We start from the raw sequence: 26,859 nt of genomic DNA, 5'->3' as shown, positions 1-26,859 counted from the left end.
TACAAAACTTGACACAGGTCATAAGAAAATAGTACTGACAAACTGTTCAGTCTGCAGACACTTTTGAAGACTCATCATTTCCATACCTGATAATATAATAATAACATATAATATAATAATAATATAATTGCTAAAACATTATTGTTTAGGTTTGTGTTTTTTTTTTTTTTTAACCAAGTTCTTAGCAGTACGTCTTTTTAAAATGGTCCACTATATGATTTTGATTTATGTATGTGAGGGTGCCTGAGCACTCCTGTGTATATCTGCAGTGTAAGATCTAAGGCCCTTCTGCCTTTGACTGCTAGTCTCATGAGATTTGGAATGAGATTTGGGGATGTCACTACTATGCTGCTCACTGTTCTCCTTGCTGGAGGCTCTAACATGAGGAAGTAAAACCCTGCGACTACCAAGATGGCCTCCTCCACATAAAGACACAGCGCAGAACAAGACATGAATTGGCCAGTAATAGGGAAATATCAGTTGCAGAGAGACCACAGGCAAAACTGGTGACTAGTCCTTCACTGCTTTAATCTTTACATGAAGCATCTGAACACTCTTTAGATGCTACAATTTACATAGCGGCAGCTTCATCTGCTGTTGAGGCACAAAGTAAGTCCTGGCTGTCATTTTGAAAGCTGTGATTTCCAGACAATTGTGATGTAGGAGATCAGGGTGTACTGTTTATGCCCAAAGTAGCTGTTTAGGGCCTACTCAAAGTCCTCAAATGCTAACAGTTTACTTTTGCTTAATTTTCTTTGTGAGATATTGCTAAAAGTAATGCAAGCTGAATCTATTTTTTATTTTGATTAGAAAGAAGAACAGTGTTAATAAATGACTTTGCATTTCAGTGCACACCTGGGATGCAGGGGATTGCACAGATTTCATATGGTAATGGGGAGTTTGTAACCCCCAGGGCAGGGGTGAGGTCCAGCTCAGCTCCGGGAGGGGCCTGGAAGGTGAAGCGTTGTAGCAGTGTTGTAAAGAAGAGAAACAGCTGCATCTTAGCCAATGTTTCCCCAACACAGCTTCTTTTTCCTAAGAAAAAAAAATGTATATGCATTATTTAAATCAGACACGTAGCATCATTTGTAAATTAAATCCATAGTAAGATAGGTGAGATAAGATTAAGGTAGGTATACTGTACATGTGTTTTAAGTAGCATCCAATTCCACCTACTTTTGACTGTGCTTGGTGCAGATGTATATATGACTGTTTTGTCTTAAAAGCATTTGAAAAAGTTACATATCCTATCTGGATGCTTTCCACACAAATGGGCACATAACTGCCTTATCAGAATGAAAGGCATGTCAATTGCATTCATACTGTTTGCTATGAGGTTGAAGACACATTTATTGCATTAATGGAACCGTGACTGTTGGGCCTCTGGCTGCTTCCTGTGTCAGAAGTGGATTCAGTAACCCGAGTGATGGAAAAGCAACCAATGGGCTGAAGTAGAGCTCCAGACTGCTGCACCTGTCAAATAAGCAGGCACAGCAGCCAGGAACTCTGCTCAGTGAGGCTGATTCTGTACTCTCATCAGGCTCAGCATCACTGAGTAGCCTTGACCACTGTGCCTGCCTGTGTGACAGGCAAAGCAGCTGGGCAGGAAGCTCAGTAATGCTAGGTCTGTGGTTTTACTGGGCTCAATGCTACTTAGCTGCACTGAGGACAGAGTGTCCCATGAACACCCCAGTCCCAGTGCCACCCCCCACAGTGCTTCCAAGAGTGCTGCATGTATGTTTCCACACTGCTCAGCAACATGTTAATGCACGACTGTTGAAGCACTGCTCACAGGCTCAAGGAACACTAAAGGTGGTGGTTGGTAAAGACTATACAGCTGCTAGTTAGGCATTCAGTAATGCAACCAGATTCCGCTACTTAACATTTTCTTGGGGGGCCTCCTGTCCTGGTGGGCTTAAGGAAAATGTGCCTTTCTGCTCCTTTAATAAAGTGACTGAAAGCCACAGAGCTGATAATCAATAGATTATTATGTACTTTGGCTGACTAATCCGTGTATTGGTAACCTGAATAAAGACAAAGATGTGAACCGGAATATTAAAATGTATGCAAATGCTAACAATGAATTTGAAAGCCATTAAAAGTGTTTATATTAGATTCTGTTCAGTAAATGAAAACATTTTGTATTATCTGTTACCAATAGAGAATGGAATGAATGCTTCATTCTTCTTAAAATTGCCTTCTGTATCCAGAAAATGCTCTGGGTAAAACCCATAAGGTTTTTCAAAGTAGCCTTTGTCTCTTAGAGAAGAGGAGAGCATTGGGATGACTGTGGTTCCCTGCAGGAAAAAAAAAAACCAACTGTTTAGTATAGATATTATTCTTAGCCCTTGTACACACGGTCGGACATTCTGACAACCAAATCCGTTGGATTTTTTCCGACGGATTTTGTCCGAAACTGTTGCATACACACGGTCGGGCAATCCAATCGTTCAGAACGTGATGACGTTATTTTGTTATGATGGGACTACATTCAGGCTAGTAGCCAATAGCTTTGGTCTAGGAATTTGATCTGAGCATGCATGGCACTTTGTCCGATCGGAATTCTCTACACACGATCGGACTTTGTCCGATCTGATCATGTTGTCAGAAAATTTTATAGCCCTGCTCTAAAACGTTGTTGGTCGGATATTCCGATAGATATATACTGCTGTCAGCAGAATTTCCTGTTGTCAGCAGAATGTAAATAAACGAAGTTGCAGTTAAATGTATTATTTCTTTTTAATTCATGGGGGGCTCCTCAATCCATACCAGGCCCTTCAGGTCCAGTATGAATTTTTAAGGGAACTCCATGCTAAGATTAAAAAAAAAACTGTGTGGGGTCTCCCCCAAAATCCATACCAGATCCTTGTGTCTGATATGGATTTTAAGGGGAATGCCACACCAAAATAAAAAAAAACTGTGTGGGATCTCCCCTAAAATCCATACCAGACCCTAATACAAGCTTGCAGCCTGGCAAGCCAGAAAAGGGGGAGGGAAAGCCATCTCCTCTTCCCCTTCTTAACCATAACAAGCCACCTACCCTCAACATGTGGGGTGCTCATAAAAAATCTACAATAAAAATCTATTGTGGTACACAATAGATCTATAGAGATCTTCTGTGAAAAACAGCGAATAGAAATCAAGTGACGTAAAATCAACAGTTTTTTTCTGGACTTTGAGTGGTTATACCAGAATGATGCCTGCGGGTTTAGGTATCATCTTGGTATAATTCTTTTCAGCCAGCGGTCAGATTTCATGTAAAAGCAATCCTAGTAGCTAATTAGCCTCTAGACTGCTTTTACAAGCAGTGGGAGGGAATGACCCCCCATCTTCCATGGTTTTCTCTGGCTCTCCTGTCCCAACAGGGAACCTGAGAATGCAGCCAGTGGTTCCGCCAGCTGACCATAGAGCTGATCAGAGACCAGAATGGCTCCAATCATCTCTATGGCCTAAGAAACCGGAAGCTACAAACATTTCATGACTTAGATTTCGCCAGATGTAAACAGTGCCATTGGGAAAGCATTTTATCACACCGATCTTTGTGTGGTCAGATGCTTTGAGGGCAGAGGAGAGATCTAGGGTCTAATAGATCCCAATTTTTTTTTTTTTAAAGTACCTGTCACTACCTATTGCTATCATAGGGGATATTTAAAATCCCTGAGATAACAATAAAAATGATTAAAAAATAAAAAATGAAAGGAACAGTTTAAAAATAAGATAAAAAAGGAAAAGAATAAAAAAGCACCCCTGTCCCCCCCTGCAGTCACGCAAAGGCGAACGCAAGCATCAGTCTGGCGTCAAATGTAAACAGCAATTGCACCATGCATGTGAGGTATTACCATGAAGGTCAGATCGAGGGAAGTAATTTTAGCAGTAGACCTCCTCTGTAAATCTAATGTCGTAAACTGTAAAGGCTTTTATAGGCTTTTAAAAATGTATGTAGTTTGTCGCCACTGCACATTTGTACGCAATTCTAAATCATGTCGTGTTTGGTATCCATGTACTCAGCATAGGATCATCTTTTTTATTTCATCAAACATTTGGGCAATATAGTATGTTTTAGTGCATTAAAATGTAAAAAAGTGTGCTTTTTCTCAAAAAAATGCTTTGAATAATTGCTGCGCAAATACTGTGTGCAAAAAAAATTAAACACCCACCATTTTAATCTGTAGGGCCTTTGCTTTAAAAAAATATATACTATTTGGGGGTTCAAAGTAATTTAAAATGTACGCCCTTAGAAATCCTGAAGGTGATGCTTGGTTTTCGGGGGCCCCGTACGCGGCTAGGCTACTAAAAAGTTCCACACAGGTGGTATCCCCATACTCAGGAGAAGCAGCAAAATGTATTTTGGGGTGTAATTCCACATATGCCCATGGCATGTGCGAGCAATATATAATTTAGTGACAACTTTGTGCAAAAAGAAAAAAAGTTTGTAATTTTCCCCAACTTGTGTCAACATATAAAATATTCCATGGACTCAACATGCCTCTCATCAAATAGCTTGGGGTGTCTACTTTCCAAAATGAGGTCATTTGGGGGGGTTTGTGCCATATTGGCATTTTATGGCCTTCAAAACTGTGATAGGTAGTGAGGAGTGAGATCAAAAATGTACGCTCTTAGAAATCTTGAAGGTGGTGATTGGTTTTCGGGGCCCCGTACGTGGCTAAGCTCCCAAAAAGTCCCACACATGAGGTATGCCCGTACTCAGCAGAAGTAGCAAAATTTATTTTGGGGTCCAATTCCACATATAAATTTTTTTTTGTCATTATTCAATCACTTGGGACAAAACAATTAAATATTCAATGGGCTCAATGTGCCTTTTAGCACCTCAAGAAAAGAGATAGGCAGTCATAAACTAAAAGCTGTGTAAATTTGTTTGTAGACGCTATAACTTTTGCGCAAACCAATTAATATATGCTTATTGACATTTTTTTTTTTTTACCAAAGACATGTGGCTGAATACATTTTGGCCTAAATCGATGACAATAAATGGGGTTTATTGGATTTTTCTTATAACAAAATGTTGAAATTTTATTTCAAAATTTTCGCTCGTTTTCCGTTTATATCACAAAAATAAAAATCGCAAAGGCAATCAAATACCATCAAAATAAATCTCTATTTGTGGGAAAAAAGAACGCAAACTTTGTTTGGGTACAACATTGCATGACCGCGCAATTACCAGTTAAAGCAGCACAGTGCCAAATTGTAAAAAGTCCTCTGGTCTTTAGGCAGCCTAATGGTCTGGAGCTTAAGTGGTTAAGGACACAGTGGCCGCCCGCTCCTTAACAACCAGCACTATTCCTAATGAAACAAAACAAATGGCGATAATGCAAATGAATTATAAAAATAAATAGGTCCATTAATGCTTGCATCCACAAAACAAATTCTTTAATTAATGAATAGATCCAAAAACAAAACTAAACAAAACTTTCCAGTGTGTGCATGCCTATTGCTATCATAGGGGATATTTAAAATCCCTGAGATAACAATAAAAATGATTAAAAAATAAAAAATGAAAGGAACAGTTTAAAAATAAGATAAAAAAGGAAAAGAATAAAAAAGCACCCCTGTCCCCCCCTGCAGTCACGCAAAGGCGAACGCAAGCATCAGTCTGGCGTCAAATGTAAACAGCAATTGCACCATGCATGTGAGGTATTACCATGAAGGTCAGATCGAGGGAAGTAATTTTAGCAGTAGACCTCCTCTGTAAATCTAATGTCGTAAACTGTAAAGGCTTTTATAGGCTTTTAAAAATGTATGTAGTTTGTCGCCACTGCACATTTGTACGCAATTCTAAATCATGTCGTGTTTGGTATCCATGTACTCAGCATAGGATCATCTTTTTTATTTCATCAAACATTTGGGCAATATAGTATGTTTTAGTGCATTAAAATGTAAAAAAGTGTGCTTTTTCTCAAAAAAATGCTTTGAATAATTGCTGCGCAAATACTGTGTGCAAAAAAAATTAAACACCCACCATTTTAATCTGTAGGGCCTTTGCTTTAAAAAAATATATACTATTTGGGGGTTCAAAGTAATTTAAAATGTACGCCCTTAGAAATCCTGAAGGTGATGCTTGGTTTTCGGGGGCCCCGTACGCGGCTAGGCTACTAAAAAGTTCCACACAGGTGGTATCCCCATACTCAGGAGAAGCAGCAAAATGTATTTTGGGGTGTAATTCCACATATGCCCATGGCATGTGCGAGCAATATATAATTTAGTGACAACTTTGTGCAAAAAGAAAAAAAGTTTGTAATTTTCCCCAACTTGTGTCAACATATAAAATATTCCATGGACTCAACATGCCTCTCATCAAATAGCTTGGGGTGTCTACTTTCCAAAATGAGGTCATTTGGGGGGGTTTGTGCCATATTGGCATTTTATGGCCTTCAAAACTGTGATAGGTAGTGAGGAGTGAGATCAAAAATGTACGCTCTTAGAAATCTTGAAGGTGGTGATTGGTTTTCGGGGCCCCGTACGTGGCTAAGCTCCCAAAAAGTCCCACACATGAGGTATGCCCGTACTCAGCAGAAGTAGCAAAATTTATTTTGGGGTCCAATTCCACATATAAATTTTTTTTTGTCATTATTCAATCACTTGGGACAAAACAATTAAATATTCAATGGGCTCAATGTGCCTTTTAGCACCTCAAGAAAAGAGATAGGCAGTCATAAACTAAAAGCTGTGTAAATTTGTTTGTAGACGCTATAACTTTTGCGCAAACCAATTAATATATGCTTATTGACATTTTTTTTTTTTTACCAAAGACATGTGGCTGAATACATTTTGGCCTAAATCGATGACAATAAATGGGGTTTATTGGATTTTTCTTATAACAAAATGTTGAAATTTTATTTCAAAATTTTCGCTCGTTTTCCGTTTATATCACAAAAATAAAAATCGCAAAGGCAATCAAATACCATCAAAATAAATCTCTATTTGTGGGAAAAAAGAACGCAAACTTTGTTTGGGTACAACATTGCATGACCGCGCAATTACCAGTTAAAGCAGCACAGTGCCAAATTGTAAAAAGTCCTCTGGTCTTTAGGCAGCCTAATGGTCTGGAGCTTAAGTGGTTAAGGACACAGTGGCCGCCCGCTCCTTAACAACCAGCACTATTCCTAATGAAACAAAACAAATGGCGATAATGCAAATGAATTATAAAAATAAATAGGTCCATTAATGCTTGCATCCACAAAACAAATTCTTTAATTAATGAATAGATCCAAAAACAAAACTAAACAAAACTTTCCAGTGTGTGCATGCCTATTGCTATCATAGGGGATATTTAAAATCCCTGAGATAACAATAAAAATGATTAAAAAATAAAAAATGAAAGGAACAGTTTAAAAATAAGATAAAAAAGGAAAAGAATAAAAAAGCACCCCTGTCCCCCCCTGCAGTCACGCAAAGGCGAACGCAAGCATCAGTCTGGCGTCAAATGTAAACAGCAATTGCACCATGCATGTGAGGTATTACCATGAAGGTCAGATCGAGGGAAGTAATTTTAGCAGTAGACCTCCTCTGTAAATCTAATGTCGTAAACTGTAAAGGCTTTTATAGGCTTTTAAAAATGTATGTAGTTTGTCGCCACTGCACATTTGTACGCAATTCTAAATCATGTCGTGTTTGGTATCCATGTACTCAGCATAGGATCATCTTTTTTATTTCATCAAACATTTGGGCAATATAGTATGTTTTAGTGCATTAAAATGTAAAAAAGTGTGCTTTTTCTCAAAAAAATGCTTTGAATAATTGCTGCGCAAATACTGTGTGCAAAAAAAATTAAACACCCACCATTTTAATCTGTAGGGCCTTTGCTTTAAAAAAATATATACTATTTGGGGGTTCAAAGTAATTTAAAATGTACGCCCTTAGAAATCCTGAAGGTGATGCTTGGTTTTCGGGGGCCCCGTACGCGGCTAGGCTACTAAAAAGTTCCACACAGGTGGTATCCCCATACTCAGGAGAAGCAGCAAAATGTATTTTGGGGTGTAATTCCACATATGCCCATGGCATGTGCGAGCAATATATAATTTAGTGACAACTTTGTGCAAAAAGAAAAAAAGTTTGTAATTTTCCCCAACTTGTGTCAACATATAAAATATTCCATGGACTCAACATGCCTCTCATCAAATAGCTTGGGGTGTCTACTTTCCAAAATGAGGTCATTTGGGGGGGTTTGTGCCATATTGGCATTTTATGGCCTTCAAAACTGTGATAGGTAGTGAGGAGTGAGATCAAAAATGTACGCTCTTAGAAATCTTGAAGGTGGTGATTGGTTTTCGGGGCCCCGTACGTGGCTAAGCTCCCAAAAAGTCCCACACATGAGGTATGCCCGTACTCAGCAGAAGTAGCAAAATTTATTTTGGGGTCCAATTCCACATATAAATTTTTTTTTGTCATTATTCAATCACTTGGGACAAAACAATTAAATATTCAATGGGCTCAATGTGCCTTTTAGCACCTCAAGAAAAGAGATAGGCAGTCATAAACTAAAAGCTGTGTAAATTTGTTTGTAGACGCTATAACTTTTGCGCAAACCAATTAATATATGCTTATTGACATTTTTTTTTTTTTACCAAAGACATGTGGCTGAATACATTTTGGCCTAAATCGATGACAATAAATGGGGTTTATTGGATTTTTCTTATAACAAAATGTTGAAATTTTATTTCAAAATTTTCGCTCGTTTTCCGTTTATATCACAAAAATAAAAATCGCAAAGGCAATCAAATACCATCAAAATAAATCTCTATTTGTGGGAAAAAAGAACGCAAACTTTGTTTGGGTACAACATTGCATGACCGCGCAATTACCAGTTAAAGCAGCACAGTGCCAAATTGTAAAAAGTCCTCTGGTCTTTAGGCAGCCTAATGGTCTGGAGCTTAAGTGGTTAAGGACACAGTGGCCGCCCGCTCCTTAACAACCAGCACTATTCCTAATGAAACAAAACAAATGGCGATAATGCAAATGAATTATAAAAATAAATAGGTCCATTAATGCTTGCATCCACAAAACAAATTCTTTAATTAATGAATAGATCCAAAAACAAAACTAAACAAAACTTTCCAGTGTGTGCATGTCTATTATGGGCATGTTTATTCAACAATAACATTATCAGTGCTTAACCACTTTCAGACCGGACCATTTTGCTGGTCAATGACCAGAGGTCTTTTTACAATTTGGCACTGCGCTGCTTTAACTGGTAATTGCGCGGTCATGCAATGTTGTACCCAAACAAAATTTGCGCTCTTTTTTTCCCACAAATAGAGCTTTCTTTTAAAGGTATTTGACTGACTCTGCGATTTTTATTTTTTGCGATATAAACGTAAAAAGACTGCAAATTTTGAAAAAAAAATGATATTTTCTACTTTTTATTATTAGAAAAATCCAATAAACTCAATTTTAGTCATACATTTAGGCCAAAATGTATTCAGCCACATGTCTTTGGTAAAAAAAAAGTCAATAACTGTATATTTATTGGTTTGCGCAAAAGTTGTCACATCTACAAACTAAGGTACGTTTTCTGGAATTTACGCAGCTTTTAGTTTACGACTGCCTATCTCATTTCTTGAGGTGCTAAAATGGCAGGGCAGTACAAAACCCCCCCAAATGACCCCATTTTGGAAAGTAGACCCCCTAAGGAAATTGATAAGAGGCATGTTAAGCCCATTGAATATTTTATTTTTTTGCCTCAAGCGATTGAATAATGACAAAAAACAAATGTTTTTTTTTACACAAAGTTGTCACTAAATGATATATTGCTCACACATGCTATGGGCATATGTGAAATGACACCCCAAAATAAATTTTGCTGCTTCTCCTGAGTACGGGGATACCACATATGTGGGACTTTTTGGGAGCCTAGCCGCGTACGGGGCCCCCGAAATCAAGCACCGCCTTCAGGCTTTCTAAGGGCGTAAATTTTTGATTTCACTTCTCACTACCTATTACAGTTTTGAAGGCCATAAAATGCCAAGATGGCACAAAACCCCCACAAATGACCCCATTTTAGAAAGTAGACACCCCAAGCTATTTGCTGAGAGGCATGTTGAGTCCATGGAATATTTTTTATTTTGCCACAAGTTGCGGGAAAATTACAAACTTTTTTTTTTTTTCACAAAGTTGTCACTAAATGATATATTGCTCACGCATGCCATGGGCATATGTGAAATGACACCCCAAAATAAATTCTGCTGCTTCTCCTGAGTACGAGGATAGCACATATGTGGGACTTTTTGGGAGCCTAGCCGCGTACGGGGCCCCGAAAACCAAGCGACGCCTTCAGGCTTTCTAAGGGCGTTACAGTTTTGAAGGCCATAAAATGCCAAGATGGCACAAACCCCCCCCAAATGACCCCATTTTGGAAAGTAGACACCCCTAAATTTAGGGGTACACTAGTGAGACTAGGTAATAAATGGCGGGTGCCCTGAAACTATAAAAAAATAACTAACCAACCAGCGTCACCTGTAACAGTTATATGGTGATCACTGGTGAAAGGGTTAACTAGGGGGCAATCAGGGGGCTTTATGCGGTAGTATATGGGGGTCCCTGGCGCTATAAAAAGCTGCGGCGAACCTAAATACCTACCTGCCTAACTAGCGTCACCTGTGACACTAATACAGCGATCAGAAAAACGATCGCTTATTAGGCTGGGTTCACACTGGAGCGATGCGGGAACGCCACGAATCCGCGGCGGGTTCCCGCATCGCATGCCTCCCGGCGGAGGTTCACACTGCCCTATGCGAACTGCTGGGAGTGTCAGTGAAATGTTAATGACACCCCCAGATCAGTTCGCATATCGCAGTGCGATCTGCAAACTCGGATCGCATGGTGTGAACACCCATGCGATCCGATTCTGCTGCGGGCCAAAAAAAGGGTCCCGTGCGAATTTGCGGCGGGTGCGGCGCGAATTCAGCCATACTATCTGTATGGCTGAACTCGAATCGCACAGAGATCGGATGTGATTTGCACTGCAGTGCGGTGCGAATCACATCCGTTCTCATAAACCGCTGCAATGTGAACCCAGCCTTAGTGACACTGGCGACGGGGGGTGATCACGGGGTTAAACCTTTATTGGGGGGGTTAGGGGGGTACATTAGAACTAAAGGGGGCTAACCCTAACTGCCCTAACAGTTATTACAGTCACAAATGACACCAATGCAAAAAAAAAAAAAAAATGTAATTGGTATCACTGTGACTGGGGAGGCAGGGGTAATTGGGGGGGTGATCGGGGGGTGTGAGTGTGCCTGGCATGTTCTACTGTGTAGTGTCGTGTTGGTGCAACTCACCGATCCTCTCTCCTCGGTGCCGGAACGAAAAATACGGACACGGAGGAGAGATTACATCACTTCCTCTGCCTGTGTTTACATTACAGGAGAGGAAGTGATGTCACGGAGCATTTCCATTCATCGGGAGCGATCGCGAGGGGGTGGCCATGAATGAATGGCCGCCCCCTCATCCTGGATCGCTCCCGAACGAATACCGACCGCCGCAGGCACCGGGGGGGGGGCCCGATCGGGCCCCCCACCCGCGGGAAGGCAGGGACGTACAGGTACGCCCATATGCCTGCCCGTGCCATTCTGTCGACGTATATCATCGTGCGGCGGTCGGCAAGTGGTTAATTTAACAAAATAATGCATAGATTTTGAAGACAAACAAAGTTAATATTGTTTTGCAAAGAAATACTTTTTTTATCATTTTTTTTAAAAATTGTAACAAAACTAAAAAAAACTGAAAAAAATAATCAATAGTTTGATCAGTGGCAGTTAAAAAATTACAAAAAATTGTGTGGCTGTAGATAAAAAGTATATATTATTTTTCAAAACAATGCTAAATTCATGTACTCTGGTGCAAAGCATTGCAAAGTTATTTACAAATGCTATAAAACTTTTTTTTAAATCTGTCTATCTACCTATCTATCATGCCTGTATATCTCACATGGATGCAGGCATCAAGATAAAATCCAATAAAACTTTCATAGCTTAATGCCATTTATTAAAAGCATACATAAAACCAATACCCCTGCAATGCCCCAGAACGCATGCAATGTTATCCTATGTGTCCATGTACACAGTCTCGTTTTTTCCCCGCTTTTATGCAGTTGCGTTTAACCTCGTTTTTCCAGAAGCAAAAAATGGGTTCAGACACTTTGCTTTTCCACATTTCAGACGCAAAACACGGCCAAATGCGCCACCCCGTTTAGCCGCGCTTGCGTTTATAAGCGTTTTTAAATGAATCCAGTTTTTTGGACCAGAAAACTCAGAAATATGATGCTAAACCATAAAAATACAAAAAAAATTGGTTTAAAATGTTGTAATTACTTTAGATAGTTCATAGATCATATATACTCATTGATGCAATGCCATAAAAAAACTCTAGTTTTTTTGTTATCTTAGACAATGAGGAATGCCTCCACTTCTTTGCCCCAACCCTTCATCCAATTTATAATCTAATCAGTGACTCCACCTAGTCTGACCAAAGCATAGCAATGTCTTTTTTTCACAAAGAAAAACCTGCATATCAATGTCTAGTCGGCCCCAACCACCCACCATGTTTGTGAAATATCCAACGGACATTCACTGTGCCATCATCGGATGGGTCCAATATCGACAAGCTCTGACTCTGGACCTCTCACGCAATTTACGACGACATTGCTGCCTCATCAAGAGCAACATCAGGAGCATTTCCTGACATATATTCATTATGGGATCCGTTTCCCAAAAAAAAAAAAAAACACAGAAAGAGAGGCAAATGCAACTGCTCTCTCTGCTGCTACTGCTCACTCTGATCAAAATGATCCGAAATAGTTAATAATACATGCTTTCTGAGCTTGGGGAGGGTCTGTATGATGTTATCTTTACAAACGCTTATAGACGCAAACGCGGTATGAAAATGCGACAAAACGCGCATTTTTAAACGCAGGTTTTTGCTTTTTAAAACATGCGATCAGCAGAGTTTGCATCGGCGTCTCGTGTGTATGGGGCCATACAATTCACAACACCTCATGCTGTCTCCTAGTTTCATCCTACTGGCCTTGTTTCATGAATAGGTTGTTAAGGTGAAACGTGCATTGTAGTGTAGCTATACGTGATGTCATCCCACACACAGAGTTGGGCTTTCACCAGGCTGAGCGGTGAAGCTAAAACTAATTGTGAATAAACAATTGATTGGTAGCGGTAGTAAAGCACTGCAAAAAAAAAAAAAAGAAAAAGGAAAAATCTGCAAGACAATGCTATAATGTGCTAGTATGCACCGCATACTAGCACATTATGAAATACTTACCTTAGAACAAAGCTTTTCCAGTGGTGCCTGTTCACCACTGAGATGTTCCCCCTGGCCTCTTATCTGGTATGCCGGACCTTCAAAATGCATGCACCACTGATGTCAGCAGCTGCATGCAGGGTGAATATCTCCTAAATAGTGCACGTTTAGGAGATATTAATTTTACCTTCAGGTAAGCCTTATTATAGGCTTACCTGTAGGTAAAAATAACAAAGTGGAGTCTACTACCGCATTAATACTAGGAGACAGAACAGAGCATTGTGGGTTTTATTGCTTTTATGTATGTTAAAAGGTGTTACACTATAAAAGTTTTATTGGATTTTCACCAGGGGTCAAGTCCTGAGAAAAAATTGTGGGAACTCACCAAAGATTCCCTCCCCACCTCAAAAATAAAAAAAGTGTGTGTGTGTATATATATATATATATATATATATATATATATATATATATATATATATATATATATATTGTGGCAGAGCGAGGCTCTGTCCCTATGAAATTGGAGGTAAAAGAGACACAGAGTTTGCATATCTGCGGACTGCAAGACTACTGCAAGACTACTGAGAGTCATGGGTGGGGACGGGATCTCCAACCCTGTGTCCGGGTCTTGAGGATAGCAAGCAGGGTGTGTGCCCAGCTGCACACAGCCCATATAACGAGGGGCTGGTGAGAGTAGAGTGTGAGCAGCTTGCTGCTGTGTGAAGACAGACTTGTGTATGTAGAGTGGTCATTTGTCAGAGATTGTATATTCAGAGGAGCAACGAAGGTGAGACTTTACATGAAGTGCGTGAGTGCCATAAGGTCAAATTTGGTGAGCAATTGGGAAAAATTTTATTACAGTATACATTTAATATTATAAATTCCATATTCAAGGATATTGAGTACAATCAAGTAAAAATGATGAACGTTAATACAGAGTAATATGATTGAACACAAGAAAATTTTCCACCGTACACCAAATTATGTTAATAAAAAACCATAGATTTAAGATAGTGCTTGCCCGACAAATGACTCAGATATCCAATTGAAAAGAATGTTGATAGAATATATATATAAAAAAAAATTGGTCATAATTGAAGATAAACACGACAGTTGATAGCTCTACGCGTTTCGTGGCTGAGGTACCACTAGTCAGGAGCAAGCGCGTGTCTTCTCTAAAGATATAAAAATAATAAAAAATGGGGAAAAAAATAAAAAATGTTTTTTTATTAACATAATTTGGTATACGGTGGAAAATTTTCTTGTGTTCATATTACTCTGTATTAACGTTCATCATTTTTACTTGATTGTACTCAATATCCTTGAATATGGAATTGATAATATTAAATGTATACTGTAATTATATTGATTAATTTTATGAACCAATTAATACAATTTTCCCAATCGCTCACCAAATTTGACCTTATGGCACTCACGCACTTCATGTAAAGTCCCACCTTCGTTGCTCCTCTGAATATATCATTACAGGGATGGAAACATAGGATTTTATTAAACCATTGTTTCATTCAAAGTCCCATGGGATGGCAATGTCCCCAATTTTTCTTTTTTTCAATTAATTTTTGGCAGAGATTGTAGCCTGTGTAAGGGAGATTCTTTACCCAGGAACTGGGAAAGGCTGGCCAGCCTTGAGAGTCGGGAAGACTACGGAAAACAGTGAGTCCAGGGAGCTGGAAAGAATTGATAAGTCTGTTAGGAGCAAGCAGAGGAACTGCTGACAAGAGAGAGCCAGGTGGCTTGGTATGTTTTCATTTATGAGTGCTGAATGAAGTTAAACCCCTGCGTGGGATTCCTGGATGGACTGTTTTGTTTTTCCCTTTAATAAACGTGGGCTACCAGGCCCTTAACTATAAATGCCTGTGTGATGTGGACTCACTGCACAAAAAATACATCTAACCACTTGAGCTAAACACCCCAATGTCACTATATATATATATATATATATATATATATATATATATATATATATATATACAGTGCCTTGCAAAAGTATTCGGCCCCCTTGAACTTTTCAACCTTTTGCCACATTTCAGGCTTCAAACATAAAGATATAACATTTTTATTTTTTGTGAAGAATCACCAACAAGTGGGACACAATTGTGAAGTGGAACGAAATCTATTGGATTTTTGAAACTTTTTTTACTAATAAAAAAATGAAAAGTGGGGTGTGCAAAATTATTCGGCCCCCTTGCGTTAATACTTTGTAGAGCCACCTTTTGCTGCGATTACAGCTGCAAGTCGCTTGGGGTATGTCTCTATCAGTTTTGCACATCGAGAGACTGAAATTCTTGCCCATTCTTCCTTGCAAAACAGCTCGAGCTCAGTGAGGTTGGATGGAGAGCGTTTGTGAACAGCAGTTTTCAGCTCTTTCCACAGATTCTCGATTGGATTCAGGTCTGGACTTTGACTTGGCCATTCTAACACCTGGATACGTTTATTTGTGAACCATTCCTTTGTAGATTTTGCTGTATGTTTGGGATCATTGTCTTGTTGGAAGATAAATCTCCGTCCCAGTTTCAGGTCTTTTGCAGACTCCAACAGGTTTTCATCCAGAATGGTCCTGTATTTGGCTGCATCCATCTTCCCCCTCAATTTTAACCATCTTCCCTGTCCCTGCTGAAGAAAAGCAGGCCCAAACCATGATGCTGCCACCACCATGTTTGACAGTGGGGATGGTGTGTTGAGGGTGATGAGCTGTGTTGCTTTTACGCCAAACATATAGTTTTGCATTGTGGGCAAAAAGTTTGATTTTGGTTTCATCTGACCAGAGCACCTTCTTCCACATGTTTGGTGTGTCTCCCAGGTGGCTTGTGGCAAACTTTAGACGAGACTTTTTATGGATATCTTTGAGAAATGGCTTTCTTCTTGCCACTCTTCCATAAAGGCCAGATTTGTGCAGTGTATGACTGATTGTTGTCCTATGGACAGACTCTCCCACCTCAGCTGTAGTTCTCTGCAGTTCATCCAGAGTGATCATGGGCCTCTTGGCTGCATCTCTGATCAGTCTTCTCCTTGTCTGAGCTGAAAGTTTAGAGGGACAGCCAGGTCTTGGTAGATTTGCAGTGGTCTGATACTCCTTCCATTTCAAAATGATCGCTTGCACAGTGCTCCTTGGGATGTTTAACGCTTGGGAAATCTTTTTGTATCCAAATCCAGCTTTAAACTTCTCCACAACAGTATTACGGACCTGCCTGGTGTGTTCCTTGGTCTTCATGATGCTCTCTGCGCTTTCAACAGAACCCTGAGACTATCACAGAGCAGGTGCATTTATACAGAGACTTGATTACACACAGGTGGATTTATCACCATCAGTCATTTGGGACAACATTGGATCATTCAGAGATCCTCGCTGAACTTCTGGAGTGAGTTTGCTGCACTGAAAGTAAAGGGGCCGAATAATTTTGCACGCACCACTTTTCAGTTTTTTATTTGCTAAAAAAGTTTAAAATATCCAATAGATTCCGTTCCACTTCACAATTGTGTCCCACTTGTTGGTGATTCTTCACAAAAAATTAAAATTTTATATCTTTATGTTTGAAGCCTGAAATGTGGCAAAAGGTTGAAAAGTTCAAGGGGGCCGAATACTTTCGCAAGGCACTGTATATATAATACATAAACATACACACACACACATCCCTCACATTTTTGTAAATATTTTCTTATATCTTTTCATGTGACAACACTAGGGATGAGCTGAACACCAGAACCTGCGAACGAACCGAAAATTTGCACACACTTTAGAACCCCATTAAAGTCTATGGGACTCGAATGTTTGAAAATCAAAAATGTTAATTTTAAAGGCTAATATGCAAGTTATTGTCTTGTTTGAGGACCCGGCTCCTGCCCCAGGGGACATGTATCAATGCAAAAAAAAGTTTTAACAACGGTCGTTTTTTCGGGAGCACTGATTTTAATGACGCTTAAAGTGGGTGAAAAAAAGTGAAATATTCCTTTAAATATTGTGCCTGGGGGGTGTCTATATTATGCTTGTGAAGTGGCACGTGTTTCCTGTGTTTAGAACAGTCCCTGAACAAAATGACATTTTACAGAAAAAAGTCATTTAAAATTGCTTGCAGTTTTAATGTAATATCTGGTCCCGGCAATATGACTGAAAATCATTGAGAAAAATGGCATGGGTACCCCCCTCCCCATTACCAGCCCCTTTGGGTCTTGTAGGGATATTAAGGGGAACCCCATACCCAAATTAAAAAAAGGAAAAGTGTGGGGCTCCCAGGCACTATATACTTAGAACAGCAGTATACAGGCAGTGCAAACAAGACAGGGACTGTGTAGGTTTGTTGTTAAGTAGAATCTGTTAGTCATTTTTAACTGGTACATTAAAAAGTGTAGCTCCAGTAAAAAAAAAATCTATTTTTAATCTTTTTGGAAAACATAGGGAAGGCTTATCACCCCTGTAACTTTTTTTTTTTTTTTTTTTTTGCTGTCTGCGCACCTCTTCAGAAGATTTCACCTCACTTTCTGTCCCAATGACCAATGTTTTTTGAAAATTTGGGGTTTTTATTAGAAGAAGGATTGGGATAAAGCATCAGAGAGGAGACACATTTTTCCCATATCAACTCTTACAGGAGAGAATTTCACTTCCTAGGGGTAGATTTCATCTCACTTCCTGTTGTCTTCCGTTTGCAAGTAGGAGATGTTTGTAAGTTGGATGTTTGAAAATGGGGGCCTGCCCTATATGCTCTGCAGAAATTTGGGCCTAAGGTGTTGGTGTTGCCACAAAACTGTAAGCCCTCAAAATGACTCTTGGGTGCTGGAATGCCCTGTTGTGAACTATTATAGCAAGAATTGTAATTACATTACATTGTTGAACAGTGGTATAAAAATTTGGACTTTGGTGGTGCTGGTGCCATAACACTGTAAGTCCTCACAGTTACTCTCGGTGGGCGCTGGAACGGGCCCTGCTGTGAAATATATCAATAATTGTAATTACATGCACCTGTTGAACAGGGCAGAAAAATTGGGCCTTAGGCACTGGTGCCACAACACTGCAACACCTCACAGAAACTCGAGTTGGAGAGCAGGAATGAGCCCTGCTGTAAAGTATCTCATCAACAATTGTAATTACAAGCCCCTGCTAAACAGGGGCTGAAAAATTGGGCCTTAGGCACTGGTGCTGGTGCCACGACAATGCAACCCCTCACAGATACTCTATTTGGAGCGCAGGTATGAGCCCTGCTGCAAAGTATTGCATCAAAAATTGTAATTACACAACCCAGTAACCCAGAAAATTTTCGGTGGGAAAGGTGTCCAAGTCTGATCTTGCCCCCAGGTATTCCTGCACCATGTAAATTGGACGCTGGCGACGGTTGCTGGAACTGATCATACCTTGGGGATGAGGACTAAAAAATTGTCTGAACGAATTGGTCAGACAGCCACCTTCTCCACGGCTCCTTCTGTGACTGACCGAAGCCTCAGCAACACGTTGTCCAGGACCAGGAACTTGTAACCTCCCAGTCTCTGAGAACGCGTTGCACAGACCTTTCTCCAAGGCCTTCCAAAGATGTCTCATCTTCTGCTCCCTCTGCAATGGCAAGATAAGGTCCGCAACCCTACCCTTGTACCGTGGATCAAGGAGAGTTGCCAGCCAGTAATGATCCCTCTCCTTGATCCGAAGAATACGAGGATCCTTCCGCAGGCTTTGCAGGATCAGGGAGGCCATGCAGCGTAGGTTAGCTGAGGCGTTCAGTCCGGAGTCCTCTGGGTCACTAAGGATGACATGATCCACAGCCACCTCCTCCCAGCCACGTACAAGTCCACAGGTTTCTTAGACTGTAAATGATCAATAAAAGACTGCTGCTGATGCTGAGTGCCAGGCTCCACCTCCATGCTGACACAATCCTCCTCCTCCTCCTCTTCTTGTGTGATTGGCGGGTCAGGAGGAACAATGTCTGGATAAAGGGGAGCTTGAGAAGCAAGGAAGTCCATTATTCCACGCAGCGTGTGCTCCAACAGGTGGACAAGAGGGACAGTGTCACTGATTCATGCACTGTCACTGCTCACCATCCTCGTGGCCTCCTCAAATGGTGACAGGACAGTGCATGCATCCCTGATCATGGCCCACTGGCGTGGGGAAAAAAATCGAGCTCCCCGACCCGGTCCTGGTGCCATAGTCACACAGGTACTCATTGATGGCCCTCTGCTGCATGTGCAGCTGCTGCAGAATGGCCAACGTTGAGTTCCACCTGGTGGGCATGTCACAGATTAGGCGGTTCTTGGGCAGGTTCAATTCCTTTTGGAGGTCAGCCAGCTGAGCACTGGCATTATATAACCGCCAGAAATACACAAACTTTCCTGGCCTGCCTCAGGACATCCTGTAAGCCCGGGTACCTGCCCAAGAACCACTGCACAACCAAGTTAAGGATATGAGCCAGACAGGGCACATGGGTCAGTTGTCCCTGTCGGATCGCGGAGAGGAGGTTGGTGCCATTGTCGCAAACCACCATTCCTGGCTTAAGCTGCTGTGGCGTCAACCACCTCTCAGCCTGCCCCTGTAGAGATGACAGAATCTTTGCCCCAGTGTAGCTCCTGTCCCCCAAGCACACCAGCGCAAGTACGGCATCTTTGTGCCTGTGTACTTGCGTAGCCCCTTGAAAGCCTATGGAGCACCGCTGGTTCCAAGGACAGAGCACAGGAAGAGGCCATGGAGGAAGTAGAAGAGGAGGGGGTGGAGGAGAGAGGTGTGTCACAATCACCAGTAGTAGCATTTTGGAGGCATGGTGGCGGAACAACCTCCAACACTACTGCACCTTGTCCTGCATCCTTCCCAGCTGCCTGAAGAGTCACCCAATGTGCCGTGAAAGATAGGTAACGTCCCAGTCCATGCCTGCTGGACCATGAGTCAGTGGTAATATGCACCTTACCGCTGACCAGCGAGGCCTGGACATTGCCTTCCACATGCCGGTAGAGAGCCGGAATCACCTTCCGTGAGAAAAAGTGGCATCTGGGAACCTGCCACTGAGGAACCGGATATTGCACAAACTCACGGAAGGGGGCTGAGTCTACCAACTGAAAAGGCAGCACTTGAAGTGCTAGCAATTTAGCAAAGCTAGCATTCAACCGCTGGGCATGTGGATGGCTGGGAGTGAATGTCTTTCGACGGTGCAGCAGCTGGGGCAGGGAAATTTGCCTGGTACAATCAGACATCAGTGTACAGCTAGCATATTGCCCACAAGTACTTGGCTGTGACACACCTAATTCTATAACTTCATTCCTCTCAGTGCAGGTTTCAGAGAGGACTAAAGGTATAGTGGGGTTGGAGATCCCAGCTGATGAGAAGCAAGGAGAGGTCCACTTTGTTCTTTGGTATGGGTCTTTTAGGTACACTTGCCAACAAACTGCATGGCAGGTCGACATATGTCTGGTCAAGCATGTTGTGCCCAAGCAGCTAATGTTTTGGCCACGCGAGCTTCGCTTGAGACATATGTTGCAAATAGCAGCGGTGCAATCTGATTCACTCATCTCAAAAAAGGCTCACACCAAAGAATTTTTTGAATAACACACAGAGGCAGCGCCCTGCACAGGTGGAGCTCTGCTGTGTGATGCAGTCAGTGTGCTGCCCTTAAGCTGGTCCCTGGAGGGCATCCTGCCTCGTTGGAAATGTGCTTCCTCCTCTCTCCTATCAGGCACCCACGTGGAGTCAGTGACCTCATCATCCCCTCCCTCCTCATCACTGGAGCAAACCTGGCAGTATGCTGCAGCTGGGGGAACATAACTGCCAGATTGCTGTCCTTCTTGAGCATACCCTCTCTCTGGGCTCACGTTACTGCCTTTCTCTAGCTGGGTATCATCATCAGAGCCTTCAAAACGCTGGGTATGCACCTGGGGCATGTACTCAATACTCTGCTCAAACAGTTTGGGGGACACCTCAGGAGGACATGGGGGGCTAGGGAAGGAGTGACTGATGGAATTGAGATGAGGGAAGATGCTGCATTGGCAGCTGCTTTGCCAGTATCCTGAGCCTGGGTGAGAGAGGATGAGGAGGATGAGGAGGGCTTGGTCATCCACTCTACCAAGTCTTTGGCATGATGCGGCTCAACATTGCCAGCTGCCGAACCAAAGGACAAGCGTGTCCCATTACCACATGCTGATGAGGATGCACCTTGTCCATGACCAGCACTGTTGCCTCTAGACACAGAGCCCACTTGCCCTCTTTTATTGGCTTGTGACTGTCTGCCTCTCCTTGTTGGCCTTCCAGACATACTAATGGCCTGCAGGGAGATGTAGTTGCACAAAGCTGGGACGTATATACTGATTATACTGCAGCTAGCAGAATCAACTGCCTTCCTGTAGTATTATTACTATGAGAACACCAGCAATTGGAGTAGCTTTAAGTGCACATTGTGCAGATGTCACAGTACACCGACTGTAATTACTGCAGCTGCCTGCGATATAGGATCAGTAGAACACCAGCAATTGGGGTAGCTTTAGGTACACACTGTGCAGATGACACAATACACTGACTGTAATTACTGTAGCTGCCTGTCTGTGGTATAGGATCTGAAGAACACCAGCAATTGGGTTAGCTTTAGGTGCACACTGTGCAGATGACACAATACACAAACTGTAATTAATGGAGCTGCCTGCTGTATAGGATCAGCAGAACACTAGCAATTGGGGTAGCTTTATGTGCAAACTGTGCAGATGACACAGTACACTGACTGTAATTGCTACAGCTGCCTGCAGATAGAATCAGCAGAACACAGGCAAATGGGGTAGCTTTAGGCGTACACTGTGCAGATGACACAATACACCGACTGTAATTGCTGTAGCAGCTGCCTGTGGTAAAGGATCAGAAGAACACCAACAATTGGGGTAGCTTTAGCTGTACACTGTACAGGTGACACAATACACCGACTGTAATTGCTACAGCTGCCTGTGGTATAGGACCAGCAGAACATCAGCAATTGTGGTAGCTTTAGGTGTACACTGCGCAGGTGGCACAATACACCTACTGTAACTGCTACAGCTGCCTGTGATATAGGACCAGAAGAACACCAGCAATTGCGGTAGCTTTAGGTGTACACTGTGCAGGTGGCATAATACACTGACTGTAATTGCTGCAGCAGCTGCCTGTGGTATAGGACCAGAAGAACACCTGCAATTGGGGTAGCTTTAGGTGTACAATGTGCAGGTGGCACAATACACCGACTGTAATTGCTACATTGCCAGTGCCCATCAAATGCAGCCTGATCAGTGCCCAGTAATGCACCTTTACCAGTGCAAGGGCAAAAAATGTCATTTTAGATCATTTAAAACTATGATAAAGCCCCATATGTCGGCTGATTGGTGTTTATATATTTTTTTCTATTGGGGAGCTTTATCTGACCAATGTTGTGATATGGCTGAACCAGAGTGACTCCATCTTTATAAGTTCATATAAGATTAACTTGGGTTAACCTATTAGTTGTTTTAAACTCTGTATTTGCAGACTGTGGCAATTTCCCTATAAACATGCATATAAGAAAATATAGCTTGCATAAGCAGTTTTATTCTGTACTGTCTAAATAAAGAAATTGTGTCACAATATGTCTGGGCCACATATCCCATGACTGTGACACATGAAAGCAGATGACATAGTTAATGATATGTAATGATATGTAATGTACGCCTCTGTATTAGCCACACCCATGTTCTATGCAATGATTGGCTGATAAGGGTTCATATAAAATGCAGCCTCTCCCAGAATAAACCAGACAACCGCTGAATTTTAATCTTGACTCATCTCTTCTTGTCGTCTCCTTAATACTGCAGTGTTAAGTAAAGGGTTTCGTGAGTATTGTAATTGCATTAGTTATACCTCTAGCTGGTCTTTGTCAGGTATATAGAAATACCATTCATCATGTACCTGCAAAAATTAAATTTTCCACACGACCCAGTACTCGTAAGTTTTCGAGCATGCTGTGGGAATTTTGTGATTAAATGACTATGGACAAGTTGATCCCTAAGAGACTGAGACCTTCTATATGTAATTTGAGGATAGGGACTGACGTATTTGGAAACCATGTCGTCTGCTACTAGTAAATGCCAATATTTGGGAATAATATCCCTAACCTGCCGATGTTGCCCTAAGAAATGAATTATTAAACAAACTTTTTGATCTACTATTTTGTTTTTTTTGGCAAAGATTAGTATCTCTATTACTCAAATTGGCCCGATGATAGGCCTGTTTAAGACATGATCGACTATAGCCTCTTGCTAAGAGATGATTTTGTAAGGTCTTGGCCTCAGTCTCATAGTCTTTCTGTCAACTACAATTTATTTTTAACCTAAGGTACTGGGTGTACGGTATGCTCAAAACGAAGGGTCTGGGGTGGGAACTGGTAGAATGGAGTATTGTGTTGCCTGTTGAGGGCTTACAGAAATAAAGAAGAGCATATTCTTCCATCATCATTGATCAAAATCTGAATGTAAAGAAAGCTTATGCTCCTTTGGTCATAGTTCATTGTGAATTTTAAATTGAACTAATTTAGTTTTAGGACTACCAGGAAGGAAAGTAATTCCTCCCTGGACCCTGTCCATATCACAAAAATATCATAGATGAATCTACGCCAAATAAGTACCTCGCTTAGGCTGTCCTGTAATTCCTCCCATGAAAAAATATATTGTTCCCATCCCCCCAAGTACAAGTTGGCATAGGATGGGGCACAATGAGTCCCCATCGCAACCCCCTGCACCTGGAGATAATGGGAGCGATTAAACAAAAATATGTTGTTGGTCAGAATAAAACTGAATGAGTCCATCAGCTATAAACCCTTCCTTTAAGCCATTTAATTTCTCTTTGGCCTGTGAAGGAGAATTTTAAGACTGTGCATACTTAGGATAATGTTTCCTAATTTTGATATTAAAAGATGATATAATGTTTGTATATTTTTGTATAATAGTTTTTTTAAACTCATTTATGCATGGATTTGAAAAGCATTACAGATATCCCTGCCTTTAATATATATCCTTTCTCTGTCTAGGGAATTGTAACTTAGATATCTGGCTCATGTGTCAAAAACAAATGTGTCTTAGCCCTTGTACACGCGGTCGGAGATTCCGACAACCAAATCCGTCGGATTTTGTCCGTCGATTTTGTCTGACGGATCTTGTCCGAAACTGTTGCATACACACGGTCAGACAAAGTTGTCGGAAAATCCGATCTTTTAGAGCGTGATGACGTAATTTCGTTACGATGGGACTACGTTCAGGCTAGTAGCCAATAGCTTTGATGTAGGAATTTGATCTGAGCATGCGTGGCACTTTCTCCGATCGGAATTCTCTACACATGATCTGAGTATGTCCGATCGGACCAGTTTGTCGGAAAATATTTCCAGCAAGTTGGAAAATTTGGTCCGACGGATATTCAGACGGAAACAGTCCGATGCATACCACACACAGATTATCCGACAAAACGGTCCGATAGGACACATTCCGACGGATTCTCCGACCGTGTGTACAAGGGCTCACATGCTGGAGTTGTATTTTCCATGCTTGGCCACTAGATGGTGTTTTGTGTTTTTTTTTAAGAGGTTCATTGTTTGGAGATAGGTGACCATATGGACGCCCAGGGCATCACCATCATTCCCATTGGAAGGTTCTCCTTTGCGGGCGATTTGGGGCTGGCGCCATTGGACTCATGCTCAGCATGCCCCCATAGCAGGATTCTGCCCTTTTTCCCTCATTTCCATTGGGGCTTGGGCGGAGTTGAGTGGCTAAGGGCTTTGCAGCCTGAAGCCTCTCCCTGTTCTGGTTAGATTTTCCCATGCCTAGATGTGATTTCACTTCCGGCGCAACTCGCACATGAGCTGTGGCTATTCTAGGCGTCCGCGCTTCCCTCTGCGCCATTGTACACTGGAAAAAGTGGAGGGGGCATAAAAGGGCCCCTGAGCCTGCTATCTTTGCAGCAGCCTGACACTGGAAGGAAGAGATATTTGTGGCATCATTCTGTGAAGGTAAAGAAAAATTTTGGTATTGTTTTAATCCTCTCTCTTTCTGATTGAGGGTGCAATGGATTGTATACTGCTGAACTGTTCCTTCTCGCATTTATTGTTATTTTAGGATTTTACCCGTTTTTGAATTTCATTCTGTAAGTTTCATTTTTTTCAACACGATACAACTGAAAGTCCTCCTTTTTGGGATGAATGTTGAGTTATAGACTCTGGATCTTCTGGTAGGTTCCACTTATTGGATGTATTATGTGTATGTGCATATATGCATATGTACTGTATATATAGTTGCCTATCTGTTCCTAATATCTACATAGTGTGATCAAATAATATCTTCCCATATTCATAGATTCATTGCTATTGGAGTTCCTATGTCCCCCTCTGTGGTGCACCAGATATCTCCAAATTATCATTGCCCTCTAGACAGCTGAGACTTTAAACTTTATTGATAGGCTCATGCTGAATTTGGCTTTATGGTTCCATGCTCTTTGAGAGTTTTCTGATGTGTTTATTGTTTACATTGAGATGTTATACAATATACAACAATTTTGTATGTCTCTAATATATTGTTTTCAATTCATAGTGACCATACATGCAGTACTTGTCTCCTGAGGAAGCCATTGTATGGCGAAACAACATGTAGAGCAAGAAAATACTACTTTTCATCTACAATATGGTTACTGTATGGTGATACCCTGATGTTTTTATGTATAAATAAATTTGATATTTTTATATATCGGTTTGTTCCTGATCTATTCTTGGCATCCTAAAAATCCCATCATGCTCTTCCTATATATATGTGATATAGTATAGCAGCCACTGGAGAAGGACTGAGGGAAGGGAGAACAGGTGTGCCAGAAAGACACCCCCAATGTGCGGCACTCGGGGCAGACTGCCCCCCCGTTGGGGCAGACGCCCTCTAATTCCCGCACACTAACACTAACTGCCACAAACAGCTCACATACTTGAGGCCAGTCCTGCAGGACATGGTTGCTAATGGGAACGGCATTCCTGCTGTGTAAAAAGTACAAAAATGTCATTCCCATGCTTTCCTGCAGGTCTCGAGCCCTAATTTTATCCCTATGCCAGCATTCATGTGAGAATCAAAGAAGAATTATGGTGATTGGCGGACTGGTCTGGCTGATGAGTAAAGAAGAACAATAGTGGTGGAACTCCTTAGGAGAAATAAGTGTGCAGACCCTGGAGAGCAAGATAATTGAATATGCAAGGTGAAGTAGTGGGGGAACCCTCCCATGATCCTAAGTATGTTTTGACCCTAAACATCAGTGGGTCTATATATCTAGTGAGTGGTTTGTAAAGGTTGAGGTTGCACATGGTTAATTAAGGCTTAAAGTGAAAAGTACAATAGTGGTTGTAAAGCACATGGGACACCAAGGAGTTTTCTTGCATAAGGCACGTTTTTTGCACTCTTTTTATACTGGATTGATATTTCATATATAATCATGTGGTTTTATGTATAAACTAAGGCTATTTTTACTTATAGTATTGAGTCCATAATTAGCAGCACTTTATATATAACGTTTTACTTATTTCTATATAATTTTTTTTTCTTTACTTTGCTGGGATCTTTTGTAGTTTGACTGAGCGCTGTATTTATATAACTCAT

The 26,859-nt window shown here is 41.3% G+C and overlaps 1 protein-coding gene across 1 annotated transcript in view; it reads right to left on the bottom strand.

Moving 5' to 3' along the window:
* Positions 1-407: 407 nt before the first annotated feature.
* The window catches only part of LOC143989066 (cytochrome P450 2K4-like), a 133,230-nt gene continuing 106,778 nt past the window's right edge, over positions 408-26,859 (bottom strand). The window contains exons 9-10 of the mRNA XM_077489078.1: positions 2,156-2,297; positions 408-1,035 (exon numbers count right to left, since the gene is read on the bottom strand). Coding sequence (XP_077345204.1) covers positions 845-1,035; positions 2,156-2,297 — 333 coding nt within the window. The 3' untranslated portion in view covers positions 408-844. The remainder of the gene's footprint in view (positions 1,036-2,155; positions 2,298-26,859) is intronic.

The sequence above is a fragment of the Lithobates pipiens genome, unplaced genomic scaffold (genome assembly GCF_037356315.1).
Source record: "Lithobates pipiens isolate NorthernLeopardFrog02 unplaced genomic scaffold, aLitPip1_a1.2 Scaffold_18, whole genome shotgun sequence".
Lineage (NCBI taxonomy): Eukaryota > Metazoa > Chordata > Amphibia > Anura > Ranidae > Lithobates > Lithobates pipiens.
Note: the sequence above shows the minus strand (reverse complement) of the source record. Positions and strands in the feature narration are given on the sequence as shown.